General features: G+C 48.9%; 1 protein-coding gene across 3 annotated transcripts in view; it reads right to left on the minus strand.

The window, feature by feature from the left end:
- The window catches only part of BMPER (BMP binding endothelial regulator), a 232772-nt gene that overhangs the window by 15390 nt on the left and 203543 nt on the right, over positions 1–13839 (minus strand). For all 3 annotated transcript variants that reach the window (XR_008390935.1, XM_053661716.1, XM_053661710.1), the window contains one exon: positions 9527–9657. Coding sequence is in view for 2 of the 3 variants with exons in the window: in XM_053661716.1 (XP_053517691.1) it covers positions 9527–9657 (131 nt within the window). In the remaining variant the exon portion in view is untranslated. The remainder of the gene's footprint in view (positions 1–9526; positions 9658–13839) is intronic.

Here is a 13839-nt window from a genome sequence, read left to right on the forward strand (position 1 = left end):
CGAGAAGAGATCCTCTCCCTCCTAGAGGCCATATGGTTGCCCAGGAAGGTCGCCATTATTCATTGTAAAGGCCACCAGAAGGGGGATTCTCCGGTCATAAGAGGAAACAACCTGGCCGATGCTGTCGCTAGGGGAAGCCGCCACGGACCAAGAAAGTAGTTTACCCCCTGGTTCCCTCAGCCGGACCTGCCCCAAAGCCCGCGTACTCCCCAGAGGAAGAGCAAGAAGGGGCAAAACTAGGAGGGATAAAAAAACGAAAATGGATAGATAATACTCCCAAATACTAAGTTATATTTACCACAAGGGGTACTAACAAAAATTGTCCAGGACATTCATACTAGTACCCACTTAGGGCAGAACAAAATAGAACAGTTAATTAGGAAGCATTACCTGGGACCACACCTGAGGGAGGTGATACACTCCGTCACCTCTCGATGCAAGACTTGCGCAAAGGTAAACGCCCAGAATCAGAAGTTGCCCCGCTTCGTGAGGCACCGAGGGAGCACCCCAGGAGAACTATGGGAGATTGACTTCACCGAAATGCCTAAAGGAAAATCAGGATATAAGTATCTGCTAGTTCTAGTAGATACTTACTCCGGGTGGGTAGAGGCCTTCCCACTAAGGGAGAGACTGCTTCCACGGTCTGCAAGATCTTAGTAAGAGAGATCATACCCAGGTATGGGATACCAATAGCTATAGGGTCTGATAATGGACCAGCATTTGTCTCCAAAATTTCACAAGAATTGGCTAGTAGATTAGGTATCGATTGGAAACTCCATTGTATTTATAGGCCACAGAGTTCAGGACAAGTAGAAAGGATGAATAAGACACTAAAAGAAACTTTAGTGAAAATAAAAGAGGAGACCGGCGAAAATTGGGTAGAGCTGCTCCCTTTCGCCCTCTTCCGGATAAGGTGCACCCCGTACATTAAAGGGTAGACGCCCTATGAAATATTGTATGGGCAACCAGTACCCTTAATCCCTAAGTTGTCCACAGAAGAAATAGAGGTGTCTAACTATAATTTCCTCAAGTCCTTACAGGCGCTGCAAGGGATCCGAGGTGAGGTGCGCGCCTTCCAACAAGCCCAACGCCAAGAATCTGAGGAAATAAAGGGAGAAAGGCCTAGACAGCCGGAGCCTGGACAATGGGTATAGATCCTTAATCATCGGAGGGGAAATTTAGAACCTCGCTGGACGGGACCATATCAGGTACTGTTAAGCACTCCCTCCGCTGTACGGGTGGCGGAGAAATCCTACTGGATCCATCTGTCCCACATTAAGACTGCCCAACCACCAGAGGAAGAATCACGAACATGGCGGGTCCGACCAGATCCAGACAAAACCCCTTCCCGAGAACCCGGACCAGGACCAAATGAAGGACTTCCAACAGTGTACATTTGAAAGTACCCTTACATTAGCAGAATTCCATGGGCGAGGCACCTGTTATTTGCTGGCGAACTATACCCTTGCAGCCTCAAACTATAGTGACTATTGCCTTAACCAAGAGCACTTGCCGGGAGACCCTAGGAATTTGACTATTACATTAGCTCCAGAAGGACTGTGGTTTGTCTGCACTCAAGGTATCTTCAAGTGTCTAGTACCAACTAACCCTGAGCTATGTGTTAGTGCTTACATCATTCCCCAAGTGTACTTATATGGGGGAAACCCTGATTTTCTGATACGTGCCCCCATTCGAGCCAAGCGGAGTCCCATTGCTAATTCCCATCGTCGCCACTATCGGTGTCGTAGGGTCGGCTGCTGTAGGAGCAGGAGCACTGATCCATGGGGAAAACAGTCTCAGGGCCTTGTCACAGACTTTCTCCAAAGATGTCTCCTTACTCCAAGAGCAAGTAGAATATTTAGAGCGCCAAGTAGACTCCCTAGCAGAAGTGGCACTCCAAAATCGAAGAGGGTTAGATCTAGTATTCCTGCAACAAGGAGGAGTATGTGCAGCACTTGGAGAAGATTGTTGTTTCTATGCCAACCACTCAGGAATAATTAGAGAAAGTGTAAAAGCACTCACTAGACGACTTAAAAGTAGAGAACAGGAGGATGAGTCGTCCTCCTGGTATTCTTCCCTATCTAAGACTTCCCCTTGGCTAAATACATTGATATCGGCTCTAGCCGGTCCCTTGATCATCCTCCTATTAGCCCTGACCATAGGCCCAATAATTCTAAACAAGCTCATAAATTTTATTAAAGATAAAATAGAAACAGTAAAACTTATGGTGTTGTCTCAGCCCTATACAATCCTCCCTCAAGAGGAGCATGAGTCAAGGGTTTGACTAATAAGAAAGAGAAGGAGGGAGTGTAGAGGCCTGTCCGAGTAAGGCTAGCATATAGAGGCCTGTCCAAATAAGGCCAGGAAATTTTTAGGCGCCAACACCAGCTGCCCGCCAACAGCAGTCCAATCAGGAACTTTTGCCTTAGTTTGATTGAGCCAATAGCTAACCGCTACATCTGCTTCTGTATCCCTTGCTTGCTTGCTTGCCTGCCCCTATAAAAACCCAGTAGTTCTGTAAGCCAGGCGCGACTTCCACTTTGGCGGCTCTGCGTAGCCGGCGAGACTACGGTCTCGTTCGGGAAGTTCGCCCCTGCGCAGGTAAAACTTGGCCAATAAATTTACCATCAAACCGCTCTCAGTGTTCGGGGATTCCTTTCGCTCGCAACTTGAATACAACACCCTGAGCATCTTTTAAAAAGACATACATTCCTAAGCCCCATTCCCTCCAGATTTTGGCTGTGGGTCTGCGGTAGGGCCCAGGTGGCCGTAGATCACTAAGCTCCAGGAACCACTGTGGTAAGCATTGCTAGTTGAAGAGAGTAAACTGTGGAGACCAGAACTCTTGGGGGCAGAGCCCTTCCTTGTCTTCCACGACTGAAGTTCTGGAACAGGGCCAAGAGTGGAGGTGCAGCTCAGTCAGTGCTCCTGACTGTTGCATGATAATTTATCTTGATGGTTAATCCAAAACCAGTTTCCTGCTGTGCTTACACTTGGCAGGCCTTGAGTTCATTCTCCACTCTGATGCTTCCAGAATGTCTCAACTTGACCCTCCAGGTACTCTGAACCCTTCAAACCCTGCAGAGACCCCTTTGGTATGAAAGCTCAGCAAAATTTCCTCTTTCCCACAGGTGTCCTCTCCTTTGCCCTCATCGCAGACACGGCCTCTCCCATGTCACTTCCTGTCTCTGACCTCTCCATTCTTTTTTCTACCTCGGCCACTTAACTTACTACTGCTCTCCTGGGACATCTTACTTTGGACTGTTGAATACCAATATTCCCTGTACAAGTAGAGAATAGAATGTAGAAAATGAAGAACTGCTAGGGGAGAAAATCTTTTCCATCATATTCTTATCATCTCCATTTCAACTCAAATTAAATTGAGAAACTTCTACTATGTATCTGCTGTGTAGTATTGATACAGGGTGCAGCCAGGGAGGGCCCCCAAAAAAAGATTTGGAAAGGTGTCCAGAATTCAAAGTGTATAGAAATATTGGAGAGACATATAAGATGTCCTCACCGCCCCCCCCACCCCCAGGGGGAAGGGATGAATGGAGCCAGGCCATTGAGAGCTATTTTGCATAGCAACAGTTTTGGAGCTAACCTCTGGAGGAATGGTTATTTAACATATCTATAACCTTTAACTGGTTTCATAGATATGTTAAATAGGAGTGGCCAAGTTTGGGGCCAGGGGGAAGGAAGGAGGTAGCAGGGACTGAGGATGGAACTAGGGGGACTCAAGAAGGAACTAGCAAGGACTCAGGATGGGAACTAAGGTCTGCTCTCCGGAGTGAGAAGGGCTTGGACTCAGAATGTAACGAGGGGCTGCGCTCCTGAGCGAGATGGCCTGGGTGGGAGCTTGGAAAAGACTGGCTCCGAGACATGAAGGGTCCCCGCTTGGCCAGATGAGAGAGAGCCACGCGGTTTCAGCAGAGTGAGGCCCCCCTGTTGGTGAGGTGAAAGAGGGAGCCACGCGGTTTTGGCAGGGTGTGGACCCCCTCTTTCCCAGGTGAAAGGGAAAAACCACGCAGTTTGGCCAGAATGGAGATCCCTGCAGCCAGGTGAAGAAGACAGCCACATGCTTTTGGTGGAGTGCGGACTCCTGCAGCTTTGGTAGAAGAGGCCCACGCGGCTTTGGGGTGCCCCTTTGGCCGCGGGGCCTGAAAAGCAACAGAGACTTTGACTGGAACTGGGTACAAAGGACTCTTGCCAGTGGACTATGAGAGGGTACCACAGTACTTTGGATTAACTCGAGATCCTGCCTGCACAGTGACACAGCTGACGGTGCCAGCGGCCTGCAACACAGACGTGTGCTCTTTTCCTGATTTACGGTACCCGGAGTTGGGACAGTGGGAGAAGGGAGCACTGTGTGGGTGTAGGTGTATACCCTAAAGGACTTTGATATTTTAGTGGTGGCATTAGGCCTGAATAGCATTAAATAAACATTTTGTTTCCTTTTCACAAATCTCTGGCATTAAGAGATGTGTTTCCAATTGGCGGCGGACAGAAGGGCCCAGTAGATTTTAGTATTTTGGTTTTTGGGAGGGGCCCCTGTTGTACAGCAGTTTTGGGCATCCCTAGGTGGGCCAAATATTGTATTGCCCCTCCCTCGGACCTCCTCTTGTTCGGTAACAGTATCTAGGTTTTATCTTGGGCCAGGGAATCAAACGCGAATCACATAATTTCTGACCTCCCGTTACAGGAGCCTGGGCTGACCACCAAACAGGTGAGCAGATTCTTAGTGAAATGCAGGCTGTACCATATCAGACAATGAGAGCAAGGGACAGGGGAAGAAAGAGAGAGATGTCCACTCAAAGCCGAGGGGCTAGGGATCAATGAAGACTTCAGAGAATAGACCCACTTCAGTCTTACAAGATGAGTAGAAATGGTCAGATGGACAGCAGCAGGAGTTTCCTGGGCAGGGAGGGCAGCCAGGGCACAGGCAGGCAGGGCTGTGGGCCATGACCAGCCGCCCTGGCTCCACGGGGAAGGGTGTCCTTGGCCCGGTGGGAGGAAGCAGGAAGTGTGAGGGGGAAGAGGGGACAAAGGCAGAGAAGCAGGCAGGGGTCATAAGCCTGGGCACAGGGGAGTCTTAGGTTTTACTGGGTGATGATATGGTTGAATTTGCTTTCAAATTGGCACCTCTTAAGGGTGTCCTAGAAAATTAATATTGACTTGGATCCGGGGGTGCCCTTCTGTGAATCCAATTTTTTTTTTCAAAATTATAAAGGGCAACTGACCATTTTTAAGGCCTTAATATAATTCAACTGGTACATTTGCATTTGAAAAGAATTCCTTTGTCTTCATTTAAAAAAAAACCCCAGGAAGCAATTAGAGTTGGCAGGTCTTGTTCTCAAAGGGGCACACGGAAGCTGCTGTGTAACACACACACGCAGCTTCACGTGTTTTTCATGGGGTAGCCCGTGAAGGCACCGCATGATTTATCAGGGAGTTCAGTAAGTGCGACTCTTTCCCCTGGGGAACTCTGCTGTCTCCATGTCTGCCTGCTGCTGGGCGCAGAAGGTCACAGTTCCAACTTCATCTCCTTAACCTTTACAGGAGGCACCCAGCCAGCTAAGGAAAAGCTCAGGGCAGGAGGCTGCAGCCCAGGGGCGGGAACCACCTGGAGTCTGGAGACAAAGCCAGATGCACTGGCTCTCGGAGCTGGGCAGACCTCTCCAGAGCCGCAGTAAGACATGCACCACTGGGACTGCCCCAGCACCTTCCCCACCTAGGAAACCAGCACTGCAACTGCAGTGACAATTCGGGTCAGCGAGAGGCAGGGGCAGAAATCTGCTGAGGAGGGCGGGGGAGGATGCAGGAGCAAGGCCCTAACTAAGTCACAGAGTCAGGAGGTGCTGAGTAGCAACTGCCAATGCTAAGGAACAAATGAATAGGAACTAGAAATATCTACATAACACCTAAATATATACTTGTATTTAAATATATTTTTCTCACAATGCTCTTGCTTATCTGTTCTCATAATGAGTAAGAACAGAGTCTCTAAAGCGAATTGGCCTGGCTTTAATTCCCAACTTCCTCCTTTTCTGGCTCTGTGACTTTCAGCAAATTATTATAATATTCTTAGCCTCAATATCCTTATCAGTAAAGCACCGGTAATAGAATGTCACCAAATACATGACAATGTGGATTTAAACTGATAAAATGTAATAAAAGTACTAATGCAGTCCTCTGGGCGAGGAGGTACTTAGAAAATGGTAACTTAATGTAAGTGGTCGTTACCGGACTTCCGCAGACCCTGCCTGCCGCACTGAGCTCGGCAATCCGCAGGCTCAGCTGCACTTCCGCGGGTCCTCCCTCCCACCGCTAGTCAAATTCGTGCTGGTGCCACAATAGTGTCAAAGTCCAGGCCCCCTGGGGAGGTCCCTTGTTCAGAGTGTCAAGCCTGGCTGGTTTCTTATTTGTTCAACTCCCCAACTTTTTACTCCAGAAAAATTCTCTTCTCGGGGACTAAAAACAAGCAAAGAGTGTTCGTAGACCCTTCGGAATTCCAGATGCATCGGAAATGAATCTACTGAGAGTGGCTGCGTGGCTCTGTAAATTTCTCACGTCCCAGCTGTTCATCTGCAGAAGTTCTGTGTGTGTGTGTGTGTGTGTGTGTGTGTGAGAGAGAGAGAGAGAAAGGTCCCCTGCAATCCACACACGGATGGGGTTATACTTCACTCAGATGGCTCTAGAATTGTAAGTGGTAAATGGAACCTTCCAGAAGCCAGATTCCCTTTCCATTAGAAAAGTAATTTTAGCTTCTGAGATTCGGCCCCTGACATCAGAAGCTGACACAAAATGCGTTGTCTTCAAATGCAATGTGTGTGCTGAAATGGTGCTAACTATAGCTCTGGGCCGGGAAGAGTTCAGAGATGCTGTATCTAACACGACCCTCACCACAGCTAATAAAATGAATACACGACCCTCACCACAGCTAATAACATTAACAAAGTTCTGCTGAGCCCAACATTCCAGGGATGGAGGACTCGGAATGGAGGAGTATCCAATAGGAGAACTCAAGATGTGCCGAAGGGACCCAACCTCTCAAAAACGTGGCCCAGGCCAGACAAACCCACACCGATGCTTCAGGGAACAGGCGAGCCATTCAGTCTCACCTTCAAGAGCCCCCGCCCCACCTTCACGTGAGCTGTGGTCACCACAGCAGTGGTCCCCAGAGAGGTGGGTGGCCTTGACGGAGAGCCGCTCGTGCTGCGGAAGGTGAACTCAGACGTGAGGACTGGACTGGGGTTTGCAAGGAGGGAAAACCCAAAAGGGAAGTCTGAGGAGAGAAAAGGGCTCTGGCGCTTTTTGGGGACACAGACTTGTGACCACATCCAGGGGTGGCTTGAGGAAGCTTCACTGACCTCCGAATACCCATCAACCCACGTCCCCCAAAACCACCCAAACAAGCCTTCTGATGAACTCAGCGGTTTCAATCCTGGCTGCGGGTCAGAGCCACCCGAAAGGTTTTAGAAGTCACACAAGGCCAGTTGAAGGAGGACGTGTGGGCACAAGGCCCAGGAACAGGCTCCTGAGTTGTTGTTATTATTGTTGTCATTATTGTTATTTTGTGTTAAGCTCCCAAAGTGACTCCAAGGTGCAGCCAAATGAAGACCCGCTGGTCTACATGAATGAGGTGTTCATGCCCTGAAAAAGCTTCCAGACAATTCTTTTTGACCCCTCCCCCAATCAGACAATTAAGATAGAGGCCATATCTATCTTGGTCATATCATATCTCGGTCTTCCACCAACAGAGACATTCTCGTGTTGGCAGCAGGGTGAGTGGCCTTCTCCAGCACCTGAGCTGAGGTTATTGACACCGGCATCATGTTGCAGACCCTAGTCTCTCTGTTCCAGGCAGATGTGGCCCTTTGCAGAAAAATGCCTGCCAACCCTTCAAGGAAGTCATCAATATCCAGTCAACTCATCTCCAAGTCGAAACATCAACAGCAGCTCCTGTTGACTGAGCATCTTCTATGAGTTGGACACTCTTCCAGAAACTTCACATACATAGCGCTAATGCTGGCAACTCTGCATCGTAGATATTACTGTAAAATTCCAAAATATATCTAGACTGCCTGCTTCTCTCCCGATAGATATGGCCTCTATCTTAATTCAAGCCACCGGCATGGGTGTTCACCACAACTATGGCAACAGTCCCCTGCCCGGTTATCTGCTTTCATCATGCCCCCTCCAACCTATTCTCCACACAGTCGCCTGTACACGGGGCCATCTTTGAAAAGCAGAAAGGGGTGTGCGGAAAGCCCATGAGGGGCTTCCACTGCTCTTGGAATAAAAGCTACACTCCTTCCGAAGACCTGCAACACCCTGCAGGATGCAGCTCCTGCTGCTTCCACCCCGCCCTCCTCTGTGTTTGCCCACCGTGCTCAGCCCACCGTGCTCAGCCCACCGTGCTCAGCCCACGCTAGCTCCCTTCCAGTTGGAGAGTGTGCAGTCTTACTCCTGCCTCTGGCCACCGAATACATTTCTTCTGCATAGAATGCCCTCCAGCTCCCTTCAGTCCTTCAGAGCTTGGCCAAAATATCCCCTTTGCAGAGAAGAGACTTCCCGCTTCACCATGTAGGTACGGCCCAGTCCCCTCCATTTGTTTTCTGTTGCTTTATTCTGTTTCTTTCCTTCACCACACTGGCCATGCTCAGCAAGTATTTATTGTGGTGTCACTATTTTTGTCTGGTTCTCTAATGGACTGCCGGCACCTCAGTGACAGGGACCATAGTTATCGAAGTCTCCAAAGTCCCCCCAGTGCTTAGCAGGATGCCTGGTACGTAAGCCACTGTGTAGGAAGTATTTCTTGGATGAACAAAGAAGTCCATTTCATAGCTATCAGAGATGCTAATTAACTTGCCTGAGATCAAAGAGCTCAACGACTGTTACAGAACATTCTCCTAGGCTTTGTATCACCATCTCGCTCTCAAAAAAACAAATCACACTTATCCTAAAGACCTTAAATGACTAATTGCCCCGAGTCTCCTTGCTCTCCATATAACCCAACCCACAGCTGTGACTGACTGTGTGCAAAGTACATCCAGCTGCTAGCTTGAGGTTGGGAGGATTTTGTAACAGTGGAAATCCTTAAATTGCTCAAACATGTTGTCCCAAAGCATTTCTCTCGAGTGCTTTCTATTCTGCCTCGAGTGGGAAGCCCCTGTGTTGGATTAAGTGGCAATCCTCAGAGGCCTGGGTCAGGAAGCTCAGGAGTGTCATCTCCATACACTAAGGATATGGGTTCAATCCCCAGTCGGGGCACATCCATCAGCCCTTGAACGCATCAGTAAGTAGAACAACAAATTGATGTTTTTCTCTCTCCCCCTCCCCACCCCTCTCCTTTCTTCTTTTTTTCTCTAACATCAATCAACCAAAAATAAAATAAAATAAAATTTCAGTTGCCATCCTTGGGCCACAGATGGGATTTCCCTGTGGCCGAGCGGGGGACGTGGTGACTGACACCGGCACGGCAGCACGCGCCCCGGCACTGACTGGGCCGGCCAGCCCCTCTCACCTGTGCAGCTCTGCTGAGGCTCCCAGTGGACGCCGACGCCCTCGCGCTGGCAGGCCCGGGCGTACGCCAGGAATGACTCGCAGTAACAGTTCTTGTGGACCGGACACTCACACATGTCAGTCACGCAGGACCTATGGGAACCAACAGAGAGGAATAAACATTTTAAAATATCCAACGTCCTGGATGTGACTGGCAACAAGGGCTGAGTGGGTGACTGGGGAAGCCTGACTGGCCACCAAAGGTTGCTCTTTGAGCGTAGGAACCCAACGATGGGATACCAATTCTGCATGGAACCTGGGCTGCGACTTCTGGACGTGACTGGAGATTCCCTTCCTTCTGGAGCAGAACCACCCGACGGAACTTTCTAGAGTGACAGACACTGTATAATCTCCACTGTCCAAAGCAGTAGCCATTGTCTGTGCGTGATTTTGCAGCACTTGGAACACACTGAGTGTAATTGAAAAACCAAACTTTTTACTTGACTTAATTTGGGGGGTTTTATTTTACATAATTTTCTTTTTATTTAATAAAAGAAAATCAAGGATGTACTCGCCTTGTCTATCCCTAGCTATGAAATTTAATCTTTCCTAGACTTCGATTTAATTTCAATTACTTAGCTATAAATAGCCACGTGTGCCTGGTGGGGATCACGTTGAAATGCAGCCCTGCAGCCCTTAGAACAGAGCCGCCAGCCGTTCCCGGCGACTTAACTTTGAGAGCAGGTTCTGCTACAATGTAACTGAAATTAGTGGCCAAGGGAATAGAAGCACAAAATCCCTCGGCAACATCTCGAATCTTCGTCTCTTAAGGGACATCACACCCCATTTTTAAGGCTGAGGTGTGACAAATTCCTAATGAAGCCACACTTGCAGCAGACTGATTAGCCTCTAATTGGACTGAAAGGTGAAGAGGGCTGAGCCCAGGTCTCCTTAGCGGAACTTCCAACATGGAGACGATGAGCCAGGACTAGAACAGAGATATGTTTCAATGCAAACTAACACATTTCGAAACAAGTTGCCCTCAAAGACACAATGATGACTTTACACGGGTATGTACTTCCACAGTCTCCAGACTGAGTCTGTCACTGTGAGGTCAACAGGGTACCAGCAGCCTCTGATAAACGAAGAGGTGGTTTTACGGATGAAGAGATGGGCTCCAAGTCACATGAGTAAGTGGCAAAGGAGTGAACTAAATGACATCTCCTGACTCGAAGACTAGCGCTTTTTTTTTATCATCCCACACCACCGTCCTCATCTTCACCTTCCAGCAAGTTCACTCTTAACAATTTTGCCTTAACATTCATGTGAGAGGTTGCCATGATTAATCAAATTAAACCATCTTTATTTGGCCACACTCTTTCTCAGCAAAGCCTCTTCCTTACAGAACCTAATTCAAGACGACAGGGAACACAGATGATCTTGAAAGGGATCGGAGCAGTGTTAAGATGCCACCGTTTTCTCTCGGGGGCATGTTTGCACACCTGCCCCGGGAGTGAGCAGCCAGCTCGGTGTGGATGCCGGTGTGCCATCTGCTCTGAACAGGAGTGAATGGTGCAAACCATATGGAAGAACTCATAGGCTCCTGGCATGCCCACTAAGTTACTGCAGTTCAACACTGTAGTAACACTGAGCATGAACTAGGAGGGACAAAGGAGGAACCAATCTGAAAGCCGAAGAGCCCCTTCTACCTCAGCCCGTGAGAGATTCTTCGATGACAGACACTTAGGACATAATTACTGGGACAGGCACATTGATCTCACTCCTCTCCATGGTCATCGGGTGCATTTCTGAACAGCTTCTTCCACTGGCTTTACAGGACTCCTGAGAAGTCACACGCACCAGCAAACCCTTTCTGGTATGAGACGCAGTGCTGTGTCTAAATTCTCATGGAGCCTCCAGGTGTCCAGGAAGAGCCGAATAAAGCTGGTCCTTCAAACGGCCTCTCGGTGTCCGAGTATGAAGCCTCCTGACCAGCATTTCCTCTGTGGAGTCAGTTTCCATTTCAGACTGACCCACGCCCGGCGCATGCAAGTGCGGACTCTGCAGCCCCGCGCAGCTGCCCAGGACCTGCACTCTAATCGCGTCTCTACCTCACTCCCCGCCCCCCAAGGCATCTGTCATCTTCCCTCCTCCCTGGCCCATGGGGTGGGGGGTTCCCTTCCCTGTCCCCAAGGCCTTGAGGACCTGAATGGAATGGCACTGGGGGGCCTGGAACAGTGACAGTATTTGTATGAAAAAGAGCCACTCTCTCCACGAGGAGATGCATCCTGTGATCTGAAAACACATCTCATGGGATTCTGTGAAATTGTGCAGACAAGTCAACACACAAAATTTAATTTGAGCGAAAGGATTATTGGTGAATGTTTTCCTTTTCTTCTCTTTGTTTCTACTGGTTATCTTATGAAGCTATTTGTACAATTTAAAATAAATGATGGACAGCTAAATCCAACTTCTCAAGATTGTGGATGGAGAACGTTTTAGAATCACATTTAATAATCATTCGGTACCTACCCCAGCCCACCCCACCCAGACCACCTGCGTGTGCCCTCAGACACAATCACCAACACTTGTGCCCTCGGACACTAAGAAGACTGGAGCTTATTTGATTACTTGGCACTCAGGAGGAACGACACTGGAGGCAAAAACGTTTGCTAAAGACATCCCTTCGCTTGAAACATTTCTCTATTTTTGAAGGCTTGAAAGATGTATTTTGTCACAGAAGTTAAAACTACAAGATGTCTTTTTTCACTTGTCAACTTGATGATTTTACACAGAATTTTGCCCACGGTTTGGGAGAGAATGTAGAAATGAACGGTCCAAACTGCGCCGGCAGAGGGTAAACCGGTGCTACAGCAAGCATTTCACCACAGGCGGCCTTGAACGGGCGTCTGTCTGTTCCGCACGGCCAGGTGTACGGGCAGGTCTCGCCACCAGCCCACCTGGCAGGCAGGGACACCGAAGCTCGGGGCTGTTGCCACCTTGCCCAAGGTCGTGGGCCAATGACAGGTCCAGACTGCAGAACCAGGGCTCTAACGCTGGTCTTTCTCATCTCCACAGCGGTACCCCTGACAACTACATTAGATCATCTTTCTAGAGAACGACTGGACACTACTCAGAAAGTGCCCTAAGAAAGGTTCCTGTGCTGTGACTGGGAAATCCCACCTTAAAGAAACGGTGATGCGCAAGGACAACGACTGCAGTGGGGGTCTTCATCACGGTGCTATTTAAAATGAAAAACAACAAACTGCCTACTGGGGTCTAGTTCAATAAATGCAGGTGGCCTCTACTGAAACACTCCACGGACGTCACAGCGATATTTTGGAAACATCTGTTAAAATATGAAGAAACAGTCGGAAGGATTAATTGAAAAAAAGCAAATCCGTGTGTTAATATTGTGTGGTCAGCCACAGAAAACAACACAAAGCAACTGCATCTGTGTCGAAATGCTCGCCACAGACAGCTGTGAGTGAGGGACCACGGCCCCTCTACTTTCTCCTGATCTGCACTTTCTACAGTGAACACACGTCACCCCTCTAAACACGCAAGCCACAGGGTAGCGGCGAGACGGCGCCGTGAAGGGCGTGGCTCGGGTTAATATTGAAGTCGGGATTCAGGAACTGGGGTGAGGCAGTAAGGCGTACGGACTGGGGGAAATTAGGGTTCTCATTTTTAGGTCTCAGCAAACGTTTCCTCAGCTGCTGTCCCCAAGTCTGTGTCCTGGGGGCCGCCTGACAGGGCCTACGCATGGCTCAGTGTGGTGTCCTCAGACTTCACCTCTTGGTCCACTGAGGCTGTGAACTTGACATCAGACAGATGGAAGGGATAATGGAATAGTTATGCTACAGGGACAATTATTAAGGGAAAAAATGAAAACATCCTCCAATGCCCTTCACATTTCAGGGAGAGGCAAAACTACTATTATTCGAATGTTCAATCTGTGTTTTCACACTGACTGATTCAGTATGTGGAGGTCCTAATTAACGGCACAGCGGAGTTGCACTTCTATATGCCAACGGGAGATGGTCGTCCTTTCCTGAGCCCATGTGCACCAATACCATGCACTAATATTCCTTTTATAAAGTAGCGGAATTGTATCGTGTTTAGGCATCATGGAGATTTGTGGCTTCGGTTTGTGCCTCCACTGCGTTACTCTGTCACTCAGGTTCCATGCAGCCGTGACTTCCCACTCGGGGGACACGGATGTTTGTTGCTCCAGTGGGAAACATGGGCTGCAGTGCGACGAGCTCCTCCAGGGGATGCCTCCTGGTCTAGGCCACCCTTCACGGCATCCTGTCCTTCTCAGGGCTGTGCATT

Source organism: Artibeus jamaicensis, unplaced genomic scaffold (assembly GCF_021234435.1).
Source record: "Artibeus jamaicensis isolate MK-2021 breed Jamaican fruit bat unplaced genomic scaffold, CSHL_Jam_final contig_1016, whole genome shotgun sequence".
NCBI lineage: Eukaryota > Metazoa > Chordata > Mammalia > Chiroptera > Phyllostomidae > Artibeus > Artibeus jamaicensis.